The following is a 23008-nucleotide window of genomic DNA, read 5'->3' as shown; positions in this document are numbered from 1 at the left end:
CACAAGTAACTTGTCATGTTGCTTCCACTTTTATTTGTGATGTGTGTGAAAATTTTACTTAAAGTATTTTTCAACATTCAACCGCCTTTTGAAAGCCATGATAACGTAAGCAGAACTTCAATGTTTGTTATAATACTAAGTCCATTGATATGAGCTTGATGAAGCGCTTCTGAGAATTTTCCCCTTTTACCGAGGTTCCGACTGACTGAAATAAACACTTCGCTAGTTTCATAACTCTCGTATGAATTGAAAAACCGAATGTAAGATTATGTTGATAACAATACTTGCCTTTTTTCGTGACATTCAGGAAAATAAGATCTTATTACATTGGGATCCAGATTGGCAATATTCGCGCTCTATTCCTCTTTCATCTCAACACATTTCTTATAACACCTTGGCTTTATAACGTCACAATGAAAACCTCCAGCTAATCATAACTCCAATAGTAGTTATCCGTATGTCATAACTAAGGTTTTATGAAACGGTTATCATTGCACTGTATCAATTATACTTTCAGTAATATTAGAATTAGGCGAACAGAAAAAAATCAACTTCAAGATTTTGAGATATTTTGATGCTGGATAAGTCTACGGTTTGATAAGAATCCCTCGAGGAATGAAACAGCTTGAGGTCTGACAAATGATTTTCTAAAAATAGAAACCTTGACCTTGACCTAAAAGCACTAAAAGTCATGCTAATCGATAATATTTTGATGTTTAGGAAGTATGTGAAGTTTAATGGGAATTCCTCAAGGAATGAGACAGTTGGAGTACGGACAAACTTTCATATACGCATGAACAGACGGACGCACGGACTATAGTCTACATGCCTTTCACCTGTAGGTGGCTATAAAGATCACATGTCTGAAATCAGCTTTCATTGATACCTGTTGATATGTATTTTAGGCAAAAAGAAAATATTTTATGCGGATAAGACCATAGTATACTGTTACGGGGCGAAAAAGTATTTATACGCGTCGTTCAAAATATGTATGCCGGAAAACTGTGATTGAGGTATTTGGATTTAGAAAAGAAATGGAAAAAACAAGATTCGATGTACGGTCCAACCATACACTATCAAAACATAAATATGATACAAAGATTTTTATAATTATTATTTCTGATAGTGATGTTGATCTGGTCTTTTCATATCAGAACGTACACATTAAGTTAACAGCATGTTTCTGTTGTCTTTATCACTGTCGGATAAATTTGATTCCTTGTATCATAATCATTATAAACAGTCTGACGTTTTCGAACACTACATATACAAAACTTTTCATATTATCGGAAGAAATGATAATGTACAAACACATAAGAACAAACGATTTAATGTAGAAACAGACTAGGTATTTACATGGTAACCAATAAATCATTATCTAGCGATCACCGGTCTACATAGATTATTGTATAGTTTCTCATTTAGTCACAATACGTATTTCGTTATTAATTTTCAATTAATTACAATGTTACCATGTATCCTGGTAATTGGATTTTGCTGCTCAGCTGTGTTATAACATCATGCATTTGCGCGAAAGATACTTTGAATTCTATTTTGAATAAAGCGATAATATAAAACAGAAAATGTTAAATGCAAGTCGACAACAGCAATGTTAACACTCAAATAATGAAGACAATATTGTTTGATTGTAATGAAACATATTAAAAACATTATTTTTATAGATAATCTCGCAATCTTTTAAATTATCATCACACCTGTTCATGCACACATACGCTTTAAGGTATCGGATGTTGGGGTTTTGGAAGAATACAATGAACGCTGGCACCTGTTATTGTCGACTCTTTGTCTATATCTCCTTTTGATTTCTTACTTTGTTTGTACCAAAACGCCACATTTTCTGCTATGATCATTAAAGTAGCTAGAGCAAGCCCTATTCCGATCAAGTAGAACGCACTCTGTACGTCTATCAACGCAATAGTCTTTGCTGAGGTCACCAATTCGCCGTTACAGAAATTACGCTGGGGCCACAAACGGGATTTCCAGATGTGAAGTAATCCGCTCTCGTGTATGTGTAGTAATCTGACAAGAATGATGCAATAATAAATGTTGACTTTCAAACGTCCATACAAGGTAAAATAGGAGAAACATTCACACATTTTTTTTGTAAATATGTTCCCAGACTAAATCAAACCAATCATTTTAGAACAAAATAGGAGACGCTGTCCGTAGACAATCTAATAGAAATCATTTAAAGAACACTCACGAATTTGAACGACAATGTTTAAATGGAACAAAGATAACTGCTTTTTTTTTTTTTTTTTCAATTTGCAGATTAATGAAAATGCAATAATTAAGGATTTGATGAAAGCAAAATTTTGTTTTAATTTAGCATATTGGATCAAATGAACTTAATCTGAACGTCAGATATAAGTACAAAGCACAGCCAGTATAAGCTTAACATCATGTAGTTTTACATATTCACTTTGTTGTATGGTAAATGATTAAACCAATCTGTCGTCTACATATATGATATACGAGTCGGTTTTCAATAACTTCTACAGTAATGATACGATGCGATGATCTTAGAAGTGCGTGAAAAATTACTTACTCGTCAGAAAACATCTTTGTATACGGTGAAAAGTTTGGAAGTCCAAAAGCATATTGCAAGGGCATAAACTCGTCATCTGAGATCAGAAGGGAACACTCTTCCGCCATTTTGATTTCCATTTGTGTTTTATCTCCAATGTAGGAATATCCTCCGCCAAGCACCTTCGTGAAGTGTTCACTGGATTTTGAACTTAAAATACTATTATCTGATGCGTTGAACTCCTGCATCTTCGCCCATACCCTCATCAAATCGGGAGCACGGGTTTCCTGTGAATAAAGAAGGTTATTATTATCATATTCATAACGACCAAGCAACAACATAAATGTCTATAGGGCATACAAATGATATGAGAAAAGTGGTAACTGTTAGAAAAATGATACCAATGTCATTTAAAAGAATACGTAATAATTTTATTTTAGATCAAATACTGGTTATCGAATGCGTTTCTAAAAATTCTGTTGTTTTACAAATCGACAGAAATACTAATTCATTAAACTCAGCTATTCCTAATGTAGATAGCCGGTTTCTGCTGTCTGAATTTAGTCCCCCACCTGGAACATGGAGAATTAAAGGTTTGGGCTACGTCCGTCAATCCTTCATCACTTTGCCTTGTCTTGTTTGGACGATGCAGAAACGGTATTACATAGACAATGCATAACCAGTGTTTACGTCTTTTTGATTTCACAGCAACTAAGATTGAGAATGCCAATATTTGACCATTAATATGCGACATTTTCAAAGGATCGTGTCTTTATGGCAAATCGGAAATGTCGCTTCCGGTCAACATTGTTACAAATGACAGGTCCAGTATCTGATTGAGCGTCGTTGATCTTAATCAACACGTCTTACATATCAAATAGATACTCTAATAGCAAATCAAATATGTAGTATTATACTCGGTTTGTAGGGAATGGCACAAGGCTAACGGTAGAGCCCATAATATGCAAAACCTAGGGACGTTTGCCTTCAATCTAGATCAGACCACAAAACAAATTTGCCTTTTGTTTAATGATCAACAAAAAAGCCTTTTAAAAACGAAAGTAATTTCGAAAAACCTGTTAATTTCACTATGATAATTAAAAATCACTTTGTTACTATTACATAAAGTATTTCGAAAACCTTACCAAGAATATCACATATCATCGAACAAGAAGCTTGAACTTCTGCAACTATTCTTTCATTTACCTTTCTGTGCATATTGTTATGTTACGTTAGTATTATGACCTGGCAGTTATCGATCATTTTCGTTTTCTAATTATAATTACGTTAAAAGCCGTAATCCATGAACTTCCCCCGATGGTGCCCCAACGGTAATTTTCCTGCTGAAGCATGCCCGCAACGGTAGAAAACGGGGGCTTGTCCTTGCTGACAGTAAGAAAGGCAATAAGGTTGCCACTATAAGTTGCCATCATGATTATACAGAATAACCACCATGAACTCAGCAGGGTTCGCCCAGTCTGTGATCGCGGGAGGTGTTCTCCCCCTATAAAAAAAACTCTTTGCTAGAAATTGCAACAAGAGAGTTTACATTTGTTTCCAGATCTATCACTAAGGGGAAGCATCATTAAAGCATTTATATCTTGCCTCCATGTTCTTACAATTGCTATTGATATGCAAAGTGTTTTAAAAACTGAATACCAGACACCAAAAACTAATTTCAATATGTTAAATATTTTAGGCGCATTTTGTCATTTTCAATCTCCATTGTCGTTTTGTCCTCATAACATGTTCTCACCTTGTGTTAGGAGAGCCCCATACATATACCAAAATGCGTCCTGGTAGGTGTGTAAGCCACTTTTTCCTTCTCCCTCGTCGTCCCCAACGTAATATGGGCTGAATCGCTCGAACAGGAAGAGTAGCAGAGACACGACCGGAAGTGATATACACACACATAAAAGTAGTTCTTCACTGAATGGATCGATCAATGTTCTCCATTTTGTGATATTTGGATCCTTTTTCTTCATCAAAATAGTGGTATAGTCTATGTAAAATGAATAGGTAAAATCCATCACTTCCTCACGCTTGGCCTGCGTGGAAAGGGGAGCAGCTACTATGTCGATTTCCTGTAAGTAAGGAGATACCATGTCTGATACAACAGGACTAGAGGTTATGAAACACATAACAATAAATGACTAACCCAACACATTTTGGATACCTTTCTATGCACACACGGTTCTATCAACCTAGATTATATATAAAAATCGAACTTTTTTTCTAACTACTGTGATGCTAAAGTATTAATATGTTTAGAAATAAATACATTCTAATCTTATTATTTTTTTTCTAGTTCAGCGAAAAATTAACCTTATTTTAGAGAATATAGTCTGAAAAATCTGAAGAAAACAGAATTTGCCATACATTGTAAAACTGTTTTGAAGATCCTAATATTAGAAGCAGGCTGAACAACGTGGGGAAGGGGTCGAACCCTTTGCCGCCAAAGTTGGCATTGATACAGAACTATATCGAATGCAAGACAAGTGCATGCCATATAGGAAGACTTTCGTAATGCAACAAACCCACATATACGACATACAAGAAGAGGCACAAGAACACCTTGGTTAGTTAAGTCGAGAGTATAAACTGTTCCAGATCCGACAAAGGTCTTATTATTCTGCATAAAGTTATACCGAAGACTGCCATTTTCAGTCATTACGTGAACAATATTGTGTAGATATTTTTTTTATTTAATGTTCAAGTTCTTTCGATAGCTAGGGTCATATGTAAACGATGTCTACGGACAATAAGGTCACTGTTGTAAGCTTTTATAGTGCTGTTACAATGTATTGTTAAGACCTGGGCATTCTTACTATTACATTATACTGACAATGGGCTAAGATGTCTTCAGCTTCCCATTTAATGCCAAGCCACACTTACATCATTCGTGCGCAAGAATAATATGTCCTTTGATCAAAATGAATAAAAGTACGGAAAAATAATTGTCTGATCAATATAGCTCTGAAAATGGTCTGCCAAATTTGAAAGAGAAATCGGTTGCAAAATGCATGTACAAGTTGTAAGAGCATCGATTACCACACTACACATATAAAAGGCATCATCTCTTTAAAACAATTGTTTAATCAATATGATGCATTAGGAAACACAAATTTCGTAAATGTTTTAAGATCGATCAAGTTGAAAAAGGAATTGTGAATTGCCGTTAAACATTATTTTTTGAGTGTATAAAAGCACATCAGTTTTAAGCAGAACAGATTTTGAATGCTCAATGATAAGTTTATGCATTGTACAGCAATCCTTTCCAGTACCAGAAACTGTCATGAAGTTGGTATACCGATATTGACCTTGTAATGGTAATTGTAATTAATGCTTGGAATTCAGCTTAAATGGAATGGTGTGAGAAAGTGTTTGTTCTTCGGAGTTGTATGGGTCAGGGTTCTTATTTTATATATCGTTGTTTCGATCATTTGTATTGTTTACGAAATATCTAAATGACTACTGCTTTGCCCTTCTCAGTGATTCCCGTGCGCCATTACCCTTTTAGCCAACTGTCCCACCATGCCTGTCCATGTTCCGTTAGAATTGATAACTCCCCATTGGCCATCAGGTGGACCATCAACTTCAAATCTGAAACGATGTGTGAAAATTGTCACTTGTTAAATGGACATGGCCAATATTAACGTCAAATGACACACAAAATTTACAGCATATAGTTTTTAATGAGTGTCAATTTCATAAAGTTAAATATCACTTAATATGCGTGTAGAGAAAACAATTGGTTGAAATCAAATTAAGGTCAAGTCAAGGTCATTGAGCCAAACGTCAAGACAAATTCTAAAGTACCTAAGGTGTAGGTAATCGATTAATATATTATATTAGCAAACATAGCACAAGGTAATGATGTGACGTCCTTCCATGAACTGTTTTGTTCAAAATTTCACCCGTAAATAATTGGCTCTGAAGCATCATTTGATGAAGGAAACTGAAAAATGTATCTTCTAAAACAAAACAAAAAAAAAAAAAAATGCCAAAATATCAACTCAATCATATTCCAAACTCCAATAAAACTACTGCAAATAAGAAATTTACATGGAAACTTCTTAAAAACAACAAGGATAATAAGATCAGATGTTCCAGAGGCGTCTTTTGCTTCATCACCTACACCCGCTTTGTAAATCATGGCCAGTCCAAGTAAGTAATTTCACGTTCTCAAATGGGAACAGGGTATACAACAACGGGAACCAATAAGCAAACTAATGAGTATCAATTACTTCATATCACAAAAAGAAAAATGATGTTGTTTAATGGGATCAATATGACGGCCGTTAATCTCCCTTTCATCTCATTCATCGTACAATTAGATTTAGATAACGTCTGTATTGTACACTGATGAAGGGGGGGGGGGTCATATTTTGTATAACATGATACATTTAGAGGCAGTGTCAACATGGAAAATATTAAAAAGTGATCTTAAGTGTCATTTTAACGGCTGGGCATTTTTTCTTTGTCCTATTTCCATATGCTTTAACTATGGCTCAATTTACACATTGTCGTTTTCTTTGTGTTAATGCACGTTTTAATAATATGATCCGAAAATTGCAAAATGTAGATACAAACGTGAAATTCAGACTTGTTGCCAAATGATCCAGCAGGTCAAAACACAGTCCTGAGTAGGTGTTGTTTTCGGAGGCGATGACAAACGGCTCCCACTATAAAGAAAACAATTATCATATCATATTGAACACTGTATTAGAATCAATTTATTTAGCTCGCCAAACAGATAGAAAATAAATGAAATGCTAACATCGCAGATATGACTGCACAATTGGAGCTGTTGACACATCTTAGCATTAATCCTTCGAATTTGCCTGCGTATACTGTTATAGCAATGTCGCAACATACGGTCACTTTTGCGTCAGTACTAACAAGTTTTAAACCGATGGAACTGTTTCAAAGAATATTAAGTTTTCCCATTTCGCCTTTAAAGCACATAAGAACTGCCGACAAGATTTCAAGTTTTGTTATTTTCCATTTACAATTACTAAAATAAGATAGTAAGAAAGCAAAATTGAATATTAAACTTTCAACCTTTAAAATCTTCATTATTAAAATAATCTTTCTTTAGAGGGGAATGCACATGTATGTTAGATTTACTTACATGTGTTTTTTATAATTGAAAATTGACTTCAGAATATGTGTGTGCAAGTTTCTTAATTTTATTATCAATTATTACAAATTATGCCAAAATAAACATGAATGATTGGGATTGAATCTTGTGAAAAAAATTAAAAGTCACAATACTTGTTATGTTTATATTTCAGGTGCCTGAAAACTCCTACATACGGGAACACAACACATGCTAAAGATGGTGTCAATTTTTCTTATGGGAACGGATGCAAAAGCAACTAGAACTGTTACTAAGGAGATGACAAGTTTACCATACATCGCAAATTTTGATATCTACACCATTTCTTGTACACCTACTGAGCTGACATTTTTTTTAATCGTTGATATACAGGGGTACAGCTCTGTGTGCTTTTTATCATCTTTTGCGGACTCTCTGCAGGCTGTTTGCTCCTACTTGTTTCTTAATTGCCAGACACGTTTTAGAAAGAACAGACTCAAAACATCAATATTTATTAACTTATTCCGTAAATATTTATATAAAACATTAATTACTAGCGAAGGTCATATTACATTGTAAAAACGACGCTGATTAAACATCCCAACATATGTTTACATTGATTATGATAGCCGTTGGTATTGCCAGTACATGATATCTTGTAACTTGATCCGATCAATAAATCTCATTTTATAGTAATGGTTATGATTTCCGGAGTCATATACACGCGTGAATTGGGTAACGCAATTAATCTTCTGTATGAGCCTAAGCATTTTATTTGTGTGGTTTGGCACCTAAATATCAGTAAATGGACTGTTACGAGTAAATGTGTATATGTATACATATTAATATTCGTTGATTATTGCCATCTTACGTTCGCTAATGTTGATGACAACACATTGTGCTATCTGAAATCAATAGTGTTCCCTAAAGTGATATATAATCAAGTTAATTGCATTAGTACTGCTATTTTGATGAGGCATTCAACATATTGCAGTAAAATTTGTTTCAAGCCATCATAAAACACTCAAATATTTTCCAGAGTACTGCTGTTAAATGTGTATCACATTGTAAAATGAATTTCTAATGATAATGTTCTGTATACCAATACGATAAAATTTGACAGTTTTAACATTAGCGCCACATCACAACAACTGTCATCCGAGTCAATTCGCTCGATTTGCCTTCATTAAATGGGGCTTTTGAAAAAAAAGCAGACCAAGAAAACGTAATAACGTTAGAAATACATCCTTTACCAAAACTTTACTAATCGAAAATCAGAAAAAAATGCGATAGTACCGAAAGTAAAAATTACAATTAAGACGTTTGATATTCCTCTTAGTGTGAAAGCAACTAGACCCCATGTCAAAGATTTTACCAAGATTTCCAATGGGCCTGTATCTCTTCCTTGTCCAGTCTTGAAAACACATTCATTTGTCATCCTATCAAACAAATAGCATGGGCAACGGCCTGTTGGTTCTTGGGAGGAAGTTAGATTTTTTTCCACATTTCACCTTAGTAATACATTATAAGAGCTTGATTCAGGTCTAATAATATGATCCTTTACCTCTGTGGTATTTCGAAAAAGTCGGTAAAAATGACATTGTTAAAGGTCATTCATTACAAAAACAAACAGTAAAACTTTATAAATCTTTACCACAGCTTGCTACATTTCAAATATCTGTACCATGATAATTTGGTGATTGAAAGGAAGTCGTTTGTTCCTTGTAAATCATTTGACCCCCGTGACCTGGGAAATCTATTAACGTCACCTTTTCAAAAACAACCTCCATTTCGCCATATAACAGGCTCAATATTAGTACTTAGTCCTTTTATATAAGCCCTTCGGGTTGGTGAGTAAAATGTCTTAACCTTAAAAATATGATATATACTTCAATCTGCAGTTAATAAAATTGAATAAAGTAATGTAATAATTGTCTTTGAGAATAGGTTGTACATCGTTTACAGATTTCATATCCAATTGCAATTTGTTACTAATAAATGACAATTCACAATTAATTCGTATCTCGCAACGTACCTCTAAAGTAGACACGGAAAACTTGCGACGATTGAATCCAAACCTCGTATTAGGAAATATCTCCGCATAAAAGGCAGTTTGTCCCATAGTGTCGACGTACCCAACGTGACTCCAGCCACGCCCTCCCAATGTAAACATAAGAGTCTGAACGGGAGACCAGTGACACCTTTGCAACTCCTGTCATAAATGATTAAAGAACACATATCAAATAGTAATAAAAAAAAATATCCAAGCAATATCAGCGAATTTAGGTATATTGCAGGTAGGACGATCGAGTCTACCTTCTCTCTGCTATCAAAACTACTTTATTTTTCCAATTCCTCATTTGAAACTTCCTTACTTTTGGCCTTTAGTAGATTGTTTGCTTCTGTGAACAATGCTTTGGATTCTGTCCACTGGCCGAGACAAATGGTAATTACTACCCTATGCTTAACTGTCAGCATGGTGTTACTTTACCCGTTGTCATTATAATGTGACTGTATAGGAGGACTAGTTATATTTATTTGGCAGCATACTCAAACGAAGTAACAGTATGAAGTTTACTTTACATTAACATTTTTAAATCACTGTATATGTTTACTGTGTACCGTGCCACTATTCCAAGTGATATTTTAATCAGACCTTACTACTATAATATATATCAATGTGTCGAAAATGAGTAACACACCACTCAACTAGAATTTAATGGCCTCATTTTTTCAATCAGGAATCGATTTGAATTGGAGTCATGATCATCACGTAATACTTTTCATCTTGTGAAGCTTGCATTTGAGTTCTAAAAGACTTCGACTAGCACTGCTTGTGACAATGAAATGATATAAATAAAATGACTGTAAAAACCGTCTTTTTCAAGTTCAATGTAAAAATTACCATTGTTAAATTCATTTGATTTCCTTACGTGTAATTTAGACACCTGTTAAGTGAAAGCTCTTTAGTAAATGCAATTGCATGATGAAATGCATATAAAGTATTTACCAATTAATAAAGGGCATTCGAAGCCAGTAATGAAGTACACTAAGATCAGTGACATATAACAAAAACGCATGGCCAAAAACTTATATAAATTCATCATAAAGTCACACTACTGACCAATATCATAACTGGTAAGTTCTGAAAGTCTACACACTGCATCATCATTACATCATCAAACCCACTACTGACCATTGTTATAACTGGGAAGCTCTAAAACTCCATAAATACAATTTAATTAGAATCCATTGTAATCATATACATGCATATACGAACGGTAAAAGGTTATTAATTAGTTTTCTTAATATGTTGATCTCTGCCTCATTCTTATCAATATGAAATAAGAAAAGTCATCCAGCATAAGTCCTGACAACCACTGGAAAGTAACACAAAGTACTGATGGACTGCTAAGGAGAAATTTACAAGGCAAAATATTTTTTGTTCGATCTTCGGAACATATCACAACGGAAATTGTAATATTATGGCAGTTAAAATACATTAAGATTGCTAAATTTTTAAACTGAATTACTCTGTCTATATGTAAGACTAATGCCCGGTACTTATGTGTGGCTTATTGGTTGGTTCGGGGTTTACATCACTTTAATAGCGACTTTATATGGTAGATCAAAGGGAATGGCCCGGTACTTTGTTTGCATTTATAATGAAAGTTCACTTACCGACTGCAAAAAGTCGATGATTAAGTTATTCATCTCTGATTTATTCGTTGTTGTCATAGTAGCATTTGAGCCGATGTTGAAAAGAGCTTTTCGGACAAGTTGGAGTACATCTGTCGTCTGTAAAAGACACAATGGTATTAAAATTAGAGACAAAGGATGTGATTTTGTACGTTATTGATATACATTTTCGTCGAAGCCTTTGAATCTTGCTAGCATGTATATATGAGAGTAAACAACTAGAGTAGTTAAATTTGGACACATTTAGTTCTAGGTCTACCAGGTTAAACATTGACTTGCTCGTGTTTTTCTAATGCTTTGAAGCAACATTCTACAACACTATTTCTCGATAGGAGTTTTGTGGTGGTGTACTTTACCCCATTATTATTATTGCCAACGAAGAACGTTGGCAAACGAAGAACGGCAACATTGTCGATATTCTCTGTATATTTTTGTATCTTGTCCATATTGGGGTCGTCCTTCAGAAGAAAAACCATCCACAGAGAACGTAGACTTAGTGACGATTTTCTTTTGTTGTTCGCAACGTATTGACCTGCCTGTATAATCAAAATATGTAATGCATGGTAATCCGCCTTTGTTTAATCCAGGCAACTCACAGGTCGCCTGTCTACCGAATAGTCTGACGCCTGATATTTGGACTAGGGGAAAACTTCCAGAATGACGTACATTTACAGATCGTTTAAACAGGTCCGCATGCAATTTATTCAATAAAAATCAAAATATAGAATCAAAGAGCAGAACAAATTGTAGACGTGTGCCATAATATCTTGGTAATGTATATAGCATGAGCAGAGTTAAGGTTGCATTACCATGTTCTCTACCTCAGTAGTTACATTTCATCTACTTTGCCATACATTTTGAGCGCAGGAATTGTACATGATATCCCCCATTTTTTGACTAGTAAGAGTAGACCACATTTATAATATATTTTCCCCTCTTTTAGCGAACATTTTCTTAGGTGTGAAAAAATCATAAACAATTGGATGAGTAGGAAGGGTACTTTATAGTAAAGTAGCAAATAGTACCGGTCATCAGAGGCGGAGAAGAAGTCTCGTATAATCTCGAAACTTTAAATGGAAATTAATTGTTTTACATATTAAACACGTTGTTAATCAAGTAACTCACTAGTCTTTAAATAACCATAGCTGCTAAATTTATTAAACCGTATTCAGTCTTCGTCGCTCTCTCTCATGTTCTAGCCCCAAGCACAAAATGATGAATGAATTTAAAAGCTCGTGTTGTTGATAACTTATATCGTACATTATGATAATAACAGGGGCTTTAGACCAGTCACAGGAATACCTCAAGTGATCTCGGTGGCTTTTTGAAGAATTCTTCATTTCGGAATAGCGATTTTTTTTTTGTACTAGTTGGGTGTATATTGTAAACCCCGTGATACCCTTATTGGAAAAAGGGAGATATCACCTTAGATTGTGATACATTGACATTATTACATTATCATTATTTAATGAACTGCTGTTTGGATCATCGCAATTTCTAAAATAATGATCATGTAACGCTTCTTTTATTGGATAATTTTCATTGTCTAATTCCCGATAATCTCTCATGATTTCTGAAGCTAGACCAAAGGTGACGGTCATCTTTCCCGTTGAGATTCATGATATGATATTCAGTATATACATAAAGACAAGTATTCCTTTCCCTAATTTGATACTACGACATATATATTAGTGTTGATAGTATTTTAGCTTGGATTTACATCGTCGTTAACTTATTGTCCAAGAAGGTTTGTTTTACTAAGTGTCACTAATAGGGGATAATGTCATCATACAGTGAAATATGATGCCCTATATCTTAGTGAATCTCAAATCAATACAGTTTGAGCAGTAACGCACTTCCAACGGGTATATGTCAGTCATTGATCAATAGCTTTCCCTTGATGAGAAATAAAACCTCATAACCGTCATTGCCGCACATAGACATTCAGTATTTATATAAATATAAATGTGATATTGGCGTTAATAATTTTTACAAATGGTACAAACGCAAGTTGCAACCGTAATTAGTTAACAGCCTGTCTTGAGGATTATTACAGGTAGGCAAACTAACGGGTAATTATGTTAACCGTGGCCCTGGTGTTCATTATTCTGTTCACATAACAGTGTTTTCCGAGTTGTACAATGTGGTGATACTGTTCGGAGGCTAACACGGAAATTGCAGCCCTTCACAAACGCACGCTCTCACCTCGCATACATTGATCATAGCTGACTAGTATGAAACAAGAACCTCTTCAATAAATTTCAAGTTGAATATGTGATGAAATGTCGGTAGTTGTTTCCTTGTCATTATAATAATTATTTTTTAGATAAAACAAATCTGTCGAAATTGTATAGTACGGCAAAATCAGTATATCAAATACTTACAGTGAACAAGACTTTTTCGACACATTTTTGATAACCAATCACGGTTATGTTAATTTTGTCGTCACCGTTTGGTCCGTCCAGTGTTTGCAGCAATCGATGGATTTGATCTACATCCATGTCGCTCACCTCGTACGTTATCACAAAACGACCCTCGAATGATAATATCTGGATGATTCTATCGACGTATAAATCTAGTAAATAAAATAAATTTAATATCAACGTTTGTTCTTCATTTACAAAAAACAAACCATTCAAAACAGGACAAATTATTCGATGCATTCAAGATACTACATCTACAATTTACTTATGAAATATATCTTTTTATCGGTTGATATAGATGTGAAGATCTCATTAAGAGATGTTTTGCTATATTTAGCTGTCCTTTATGTTGTAAACATTCAAGATTTCTCAAGAACGTTCAGCTTATGAAGTTGAACATTGAAAGGTATTTAAAGATAAATGTTTATCTAACAAAATTCAAACAGATCATTGGTTATATATCATATATCTTATCAAGATACGATCATGGAAACATACCGATTCCTTTATCATACAGGATAATTTGATCGGACCACTTGAGGTGATGAAGCACAGATACAATATTTGAATCCAAGTATGACAGGCTGTGGTTATTATTGATTGTCGACATGTGTTCTTCACTAGGGAATGGGGGTAAACATTCTCCTTGTTGCTTTGATGTTACTGGAGTTAAAAATAAAGACTGGCAGTTCTCGTTAATATCCGCATTGGCGGCTGATATTGTATTGACACTACCTAAGGCTATAACCGGAACATCGCCTTTAATAAGTTCGTTTGACAAACCACCGAGGTATTGCAGGTCGTCCGCAAGTAAAATTGCATCCATGCCGCTACTTCGGAATTCCATTACTAGAAAACAAACAAAATAATAGTGAAAAGCAGCGGAATCCGTTTACCGCAGGAAGGCCATTTAAGGGTGCCATCAGTTGCTTATTAGAAAATCAATAAACAATTCTAAAGACTTTATGTCTAAAATATCCAATGAACAGCACGGGGATGTTCTTGAACGTAATTTAACAAGGGCGCTTTAAGAAATGTATACATATGTATCTTATACATCCAGCAGTATTTTTCACACTTGATTATGTTTTCGTCTATAAGTTGACAAAACATTTAAGTTATGTTGTGTTATACTCACCTGTTCTTAGGAGATGATATATATCTCTGCTGTCCAGATATGACCAATGCAGCCTGATTTCCAGATGCTCGTCCCAGACTGAGGTAGATGTCAGCGTTTGGTTTACTTTATACCCGTTCTTGAGGCATCCGTCAGCTATCACACCTAAATTTAAATGATTTTGCATTTAATATTATATATTGTTTACTCTTTGACAGGTATTTGAAACATGTCATATTACCGATAGCAATGAAAACTAGTAAATGGATACCCTGAGCTATACTAACGGAAAAGAGAAACTGTACATCACTAAAATTATCTCGGAAACTACCGAACGTTTCTCAATAAAATTTTATGGGCATATTTATCGTGTCATACTACACGCTATCACGTGATTAGGTCACCTACCGCACGTGCATTTTGCGACCTACCCGGGCAATATGATCAACACCTAATTGGAAGGCAGTACACGTGTCAGTGAATACCTATCGTTATTTTTGTGTCAATATCCCTCTGTGGGTACCATATGAACCAAAAAACATCCTAATTTCAAGAAAAAGCGATTTCTGATAATGCCACGGTGGACGGGAAATGAGCGTTTGCGGATAATCGGCATGCTTGAGGCAGGAATGACCCAAAATGACATCGCACAGCGTTCCAATGCCCATAGAAATACCATACAGTCTTTAGCAAGACGTTATCGGCAATATGGAATCACTCGGGATAGACCGCGTTCAGGACGTCCGCGTGTGACGTCACATCAACAGGACAATTACATACGGTTAACGCATCTAAGGAATCGTTTCCAAACGGCCAGTTTAACGTCTAGGAACATTCCTGGACTAAGAAATATCCACCCAAGAACCGTCCGTAACCGATTGAGAGAACACGGAATCCGGCCACGACGCCCCGCCATACGTCCTGTATTGCAGCAACGTCATCGCCAAGCAAGATTAGCGTGGTGCCGTAGGCATATCCGATACACCCAACGTGAATGGACGGGTATTTTATTCACGGACGAGTCGAGATTTCACTTAGACAGCAGTGACGGCTGTAACAGAGTGTATCGCCGTGTTGGAGAACGATTCCAAGATGCCTGTGTCGTAGAACGACGTTCTTTTGGTAGTGGCAGTGTTATGGTCTGGGGAGGGATCACTACCCATCGCAGAACTCCTCTTGTGTTAGTCCAAGGTAATTTGACCGGGATTCAATACAGAGATGCTATCATTCGACAACATGTTGTGCCCTTCATACGTGCCCAACAACGTCAAGTGACGTTACAGGAAGACAATGCCATCCGCATGTTGCTCGTGTTGTTACCGACTACTTAAACCGACAGAACATCAATGTTCTTCCATGGCCAGCCGTGTCGCCAGATTTGGCACCAATCGAGCATGTGTGGGACGAGATGGAACGTCGTCCACGTCAGCTGCCTAATCAGCCAATGACGTTAAATCAACTCGGCCAAGACTTGATCAGAGTGTGGAACAATATTCCCAAGCACGTCTTCGGCACATTAGTTCGCTCCATGAGACGTCGTTGCCAAGCTTGCATTGACGCAAACGGTGGACACACTCGATATTGACATTGAGAACTCGGTTTTGACCCCATAAGGATTTGAACCCCTGTGAAATGAATTGTTACTCAAATCAATTTGAAAATCCATATTGATTTTGTTGTAATGAAATCAATAAAGCAACATGCACACTTTTAACCTAATATTATAAGAATTATAGATTTTATAAACGTTTCTCCGGTGCACAGTTTCTTTTTTCCGTTAGTATATTTCAGTGGCATTTTGATGGGAACGTTTTTCATTTTGATACAGTTATATACAGTTCTGTTTGGGATGGGACATGAGTTTATTGTACTCCCTGCGATGCTATTGTTGGTAGAAGCGACATGATTACATATATTAATATAACATCATCCCGGTGTCAATTTCTTTGGGATTCCACTATCAAGTGACCTTTGATGAAACGTTATCCATTGAAACCATCTCCATTATAACCTTTTGAAAGGACGTGGAAACCTGACATCAGCGTTGAGATAAAATCACGTACCATATTCTATATCTTATGTCGATAATAAGTATTCCCAATTTTTTTCAAGTGAATAACTATGACCCGTTTTTCAAGGTGGCAAGATTCCAATATAAAGAAATACTGCAAACGAATTCTCTTTAATATCGGAAAGGCCTATGATCATGATATTAGACCAGGCGTATGCTAGGACTATATGTGTAAGCAAATGACCTTGACTTACTTCTAAGGTCATAAGGTAATAATGTTAAAAAGGCTTCCAGTAGGCTGTCTTTTTTATTATCCTCAAACGACGTTCTATACAGACATAATTATTAAAACATAAGTGTTTTCTAACTATTTATCAATTAGTCAAACCACAAGTGAATGGTTTGGCGATTCATGTTAATAGCTTAATGAATAATTTCTATTTGAATGTTACTGAACCAATTTAATATTGATTTCATTACTTTAAGAGTTTGTTTGAGTATATATACTACCAATTTAGTTACTCATGCATTGTATAATTAGTAGTATTCTTTGGAGACATAAATTTGCTCTATTGTCAGTAATTAAGGAATAATGAATCAAATCCCCCGCAACATTTTTTTCTGAATTAATAATGTATACAATGAATATGGTATGTGCGAACCATCCGTGACTTAGCACAAATCGGAGCAACCGCAACAACTTTGCCGTGATGTGGTTTGGTAGATACATTGTTACCTTGTCTATGTCTGGGTAATGGTCTGCAATACAAGGTTGCTTTGCAACATAACCTGAAGAAACTTATAAACTTCTGCCTAAGTGGTAACATCGAAGACCTAATCTAAATTAATTTATAACAAAACAAACTGGCCTGTCAGGATGCTTGGCGCATGCATTGAAGGCACACTTTGCAATTAGAGCAATTTTACTGATGTCTTTAAGGTGGTGGGGAAGGGGGCTAGGTGCTCAAAAATGACAATTCGCTGGAAGACATGTATCAACTAATGATCGGGCCGCTCAAAGACTCTTCCATTGTCTCAATTGCTCCATTGAATGGTACGAACCTAACTAAGAATATGCACATATTCTATATCTTGTTTAATCTAACCACAAAATCGATATAATTAGAGCACACTTTAAGCATAGACAAGCTAGGTACATCAGAGGAATAGGCACCTCATGCTTCAACGAAAAGTCACTCTGTAAATCCTGGTTAATTCAAGAAAGTAATGCTAGGTTTCAAACGGTAAAATTTAGGAGGATCAAGCCACCAGCTATAGCAAGATCATGTGACGTCATGTTGCACAGGAGTATAAAATATTCTGTAATTAGGTCAATATAATAGCTATAAAAGTTCCATCTTCATTTGTGTCTTTATGATAAGGAAATCAAGAGTATTACGTTGATCACATAACTTGGAGAAAACAAAACTGCCCCTGACAGTTGCATTGTTGTAAAAATTCGAGTAAGAGAGGAATTATTTTGAAGAGTTCGACGTGTTCAGAGACACATGTATGTACGTTTGACGTTGTCAATAATTTATTTGTAAATGGCAAGACAACCTCAATTAATTTCTGAGCGAAAGAGGACTAGGAAAAGATATTTATGAGCTCGCCGTTAACTCAAGCCTCGTATAGAAACAAAGACAAATCAATCAATAGTGGGCCATAGTTTGATCCCATGGGTATGCCAGTCCTGTACTGGAATATATTTCAACTGTTCTAAACAAAGATATTGTCAGTTAGAGCATTTTGCGTGATTTCATCCACGGTCTATCTTGTCTTGGTTTAATTTTGTTACTGCGCTCAAGTATAATTCGAGGTGGTGTACTTGATTTGCTCTAACTACAGAATGAAGGCGGTTCTTAAGTTGGGACTGTATATGGTTTGAGTTCAGGTTGAAAAAATTGAAATGTTCACATTGGTAATGGAGACGTTGTTCCAGCGTCTTCGAAGTATTTTCAATTCTTTTGACTCTACGTACTACAAAGTCTTTTTGTCCGGCTTGACGTCTTCGATTGTACATTTCATTGTGGTAGCACTATAAAGTCGTCATAGGTTCCGCAGTTTCAGGAGCACGTACTAAATCACACGTACTCAACACATATATTTACGTGGCATACCTTTGGAGGCCTTCTTACGATGTCCCTAGCTGTTGATGAATCAAGCTATGTTAAATCATACCTAAGGCATTTAAATGTTATATGATGCCCCATTTCTTGTATTTGATGCTTAAGTCAAAATACTTTTCGGGAAAATTGCTATTAAATCTGCAATGATATATAATAGTTTACTACGGACAGACGGTAAACGCCATATCTCATTACGTCCCGTCAAAATATATTAGGTGCGTATAATAATGAAACGTACTATTCTATTGACATGACGTGATGTGTTCCATCGTCAAAACAAGCCAGTCTATTCGAGATAATTGTTTGCTTGTACAGGAATCCTAAAGATCTCAGGATATAGTATACTAGTGAAACAGAAAGGACGGTAGTGTTAAATCCATCCTGGTACTTTATTCACCGTCTTCTAGAGGTATTTATCAACAATGGAAGATGGGATTTGCATCTCGGTTACAGGAGAATACTCTCTTATTTGGAGATTTGGTATGTATAGGCTATGTTACATACATGTCTTAATAATGCATTACAGCTGTGATGAAAAGTTATCTTAGTGGGATGTTTTATCGTATATCATATGTGAAAAACGAAAACGAAAGTCAGTCGGGCTAGTGCGGGTCGACAACCGTCAATTAAAATAGAGCAATATCCCGTGGTATTCCATTAGGGGTAGAGTGCACAAACCAGAAGTTGTACAAGTCATCGAGGCGCCCATAGCGGAAACGAGATTGTTAATCACTAAACAAACATACTGCTGTAGAAACAACCTACTTAGCATAACTAGATTTCAGTATCAGTGTTCTTGTGACTATTTTATCGTTACCGTTGTCAGTTGAAATCCGACATATCGCTGATAGATGTTAACAAAACATACGTACATATGTATAATCAATAGCAATCAATTTCGTACATTAACAATAGTGTTCAGATTACCATCGGCAATCGATTGTGTTCTTGATTACGTTTGCATTGGAGTGCTGTGGCCGTGGTCTGAAAATTAATTTCATATGATTAAGCATTTTGGCTTTTATTGACAAGACACTAAACAATTGCCCAGTCAATTTTCTGTTCAGAGCAAAAGATTCAATATCTTGTAATTAATCCCCTATGAAAAAATAGATAATACATCAAATTAATACACTTTTCATGAATAAGGTGTAAGATATCTTGCAAGTTATAGTCGGAACAATCAATCATGATATGCCTGGTTTATCCGATAGTGCGGAGGTGATGCCAATTTTATAGTGCTACCACACCGAATTATACCTCCGAAGGCCTGTTGTTCAATGTGTTATGGAACATGCATTTAACATGCCATAGTTACTGTAGGGATCTGCTACATCCGTTAAATACATTACATCTAACCCGAAACAATCATGTATCCATAATATATCCATCAGACCGCAAAACTGTCCTTCATACCCGAAAACAGCGATTGCGAAAAGCGGGCAAACATTATTTGCGGTAGTCTCTTCCATAGTATCTAAACAGGAGGATCATATGACACTTATGGACTTTTATGGATACATAACCTTGGCTATTGCTAAATTACCCTTCTCCACACCCATCAAAAGATGCATAAATATACTTTCAAGTACCCTACAGATACTGCACATAAAAAACCACACAAATGCTTATGGTAATTTCTATTGATTCCATTTTAGCTTGTTTGCCTTCGTTCGATTTCCATAAACAAACACCATCGTTCTCGAGGGACCGGAAACAAATTAATAAGTAACTATCTAACAGTAGTAAAGTGTAAAGGGTTTAAAACAACAAGGCAATGTATGAAATGTGTTATTAGACTGATGAATTCCGAGGCATTGTCCTGAAACATGATTTGTGTACTGTAAAACAAACGATATGGTATATGATATCAGGTTATTGTTTAAACAGAATGCCTGAACAACATCAGTATTGCGAAACCGAATGCTTGCTTTAAAATCGAAAACAATATGCTATATTTGTATACAAAATATATTGCTAAAACGGAGTACGAACTTTGCTTCTGCATACCTTCTCCCTCACTGTCAAACAAAAAATTCCAATTTCCTTTTTTTGAAATGTGTCAGTATTAGTGTCTCATGCATATTGCTGAAGAGGAACAACACAATGGAGTAGAATAGTCCTGTACTTCCGAATATCGACAAAACCCTATTATACACTCACTATTCGTAAATGCCACACAAATAAAGAACATCATACTGTTAAAATATACTTTGGCTGTATATCGGATGTCAACTAATGTTCAATATCTGCCACCATTATAAAGTAGACTCGAGACTTACAAGGAATAGATCGTTGTTTTGTTTCAATTGGTACCACGTATCATATGATCTCTAAATCTGGCACATATTGGGGATCATTGAGTCTAAAAAAAAAAAAAAACCCGTTCTCCTCTACCCAACAGGACGTGTTGAAATAAAACATTTACTGTTAAAAAATGCTAGGCACTGGGTTGAAATAAACCCAAGTACTTGCCACTACCGATCTGGGTGGACTATTGACACAAGAGTTTGTCAAATGCCGAAAAGTATATAAACTCTGCACTGATCTACACAAACAAAAAGAACAATTCTGTACTTAATGATAATGGTGCATCGTCAGCTTTAAAGGTTGGTTTCCTAGCCTGGAGCAAAATGTGTGGGAATGAAGTGGAATGCAAGTTTAATGAGGTGATATCTTAATGAATTACCACTTCATCCATTGATTTTGCGATTAATGAGCAAGATATAGCTGTAAACAGAACATAAATATATCAAAGAAAAAAATTCAATTGATAAGGCATTTCCATTTCATGGTTGTGATATTATATGCGTGATGTTAACTTTTATATCAGTTTTTTTTTTCTTTGTTTTTTTTCTGGGGGTGGGGAGGGGGGGTTCTTGTCAGTCTAGCGTCTAATCGTAGATCTGACCACTGTAAAAACCTTGGTTCACGACAATAAGCAATAAACACACCAAACGTAACCATGTATAGGCTAAAAACTTAATAAGAATAACCATGTCTATTTTGTCCTAATTGTATCTTGCATTGTAATGACATTAACATAAGATACACTGGACAAGGTAACCTTATCTAAAAGCCATAGAACACTGACCATACGCTGAAAGTTATTAGCATGCATTTTGATTATAATTTTTGGCTAGTTAAAAAATACTGGTAAAAAGTTATCATAGCCGAAGAATCTTTTTAATATCACCATTGATGATATAACACATGATGACCGATTTGTGAGACTTGTTCTTGTCAAAATATCGACATATGCAGATTTTTCTGTAATAGGTTATCTCTGCTTTTCTCAAATTTGGTATTTTAGAGCGAATATCATGAGCAAGTAACAAGACATGTTAGAATATGTTCTTTGTTTGTTCTTTCTAAAATGTAATTAAATGAAAATGTTGTATTTTCCTGTTTTATGTCAAATTTATGTTACTAGTATGACAATATGAATTTTCACTTGTTCTTTCCATCCGTGAAAATATAAATATTCTGTCATTATCGTGAAAGATCATATTAAACGTGAGTTCATTATATACCTTCAATGTACAATAAACCTGCCCTTCATTCATGAAAAACAAGACATTTGAACGATTATCATTATTATTCAGTATTCCAAAATTTACTTACCAATTTCCAATGTAGTCGTTTGCTGTTTAGATAAGCACAGTTCCATACACAGGATAATAACTCCTAAAATTTGTTTGATCGTTAATAGATTTACATCCACCATGGTATCTCCGTATAAATCCCAGTTTTGCTTCAATATGCTGAAAATGATGAATAACTACGTACTTCTCTAACATTGCCGTATATCACAAAAAAAGTAAAGTACCGGACCATTATGGTCGCCGTTGCCGATATGTCCAATAAGACAAAAATATATTTTTTCAGAAAGCAATGTAGCAAATCGTTCACTAGTTCCCGGCTGCAGAAGATCCAGCTATAAAGCAGAAAAAACAAACTCTCCACTATAATTACTAAAA

At 35.4% G+C, this 23008-nt stretch overlaps 1 protein-coding gene across 1 annotated transcript; it reads right to left on the bottom strand.

Moving 5' to 3' along the window:
* Positions 1-1736: 1736 nt before the first annotated feature.
* LOC132548899 (glutamate receptor ionotropic, kainate 2-like) lies at positions 1737-22755 on the bottom strand. Its single transcript, XM_060212798.1, has 13 exons — positions 22653-22755; positions 14910-15053; positions 14270-14620; positions 13733-13923; positions 11705-11884; positions 11331-11447; positions 9685-9861; positions 7142-7233; positions 6061-6151; positions 4305-4632; positions 3835-4052; positions 2570-2835; positions 1737-2040 (listed from the first exon to the last, which is right to left on the bottom strand). Exons 1-13 carry the CDS (start codon positions 22753-22755, stop codon positions 1737-1739), a joined length of 2562 nt encoding a protein of 853 aa, XP_060068781.1.
* Between the last annotated feature and the right edge of the window lie 253 nt (positions 22756-23008).

This window comes from Ylistrum balloti, unplaced genomic scaffold (genome assembly GCF_031769215.1).
Source record: "Ylistrum balloti isolate Yb309-2 unplaced genomic scaffold, AGI_CSIRO_Ybal_v1 Utg370032, whole genome shotgun sequence".
Lineage (NCBI taxonomy): Eukaryota > Metazoa > Mollusca > Bivalvia > Pectinida > Pectinidae > Ylistrum > Ylistrum balloti.
The sequence above is the reverse complement of the archived record's forward strand: the minus strand, read 5'-3'. Positions and strand labels throughout refer to the sequence as shown.

Excerpts from the sequence above, each read along its gene's own strand:
- LOC132548899 (XM_060212798.1), bottom strand. The coding sequence starts at position 22,755 with ATGGTGGATGTAAATCTATTAACGATCAAACAAATTTTAGGAGTTATT. Across the intron at positions 14,621-14,909 it reads ATATCATCTCCTAAGAACAG|TAATGGAATTCCGAAGTAGC; the intron begins GTGAGTATAACA and ends TTTGTTTTCTAG. Across the intron at positions 13,924-14,269 it reads CCTGTATGATAAAGGAATCG|ATTTATACGTCGATAGAATC; the intron begins GTATGTTTCCAT and ends TTTATTTACTAG.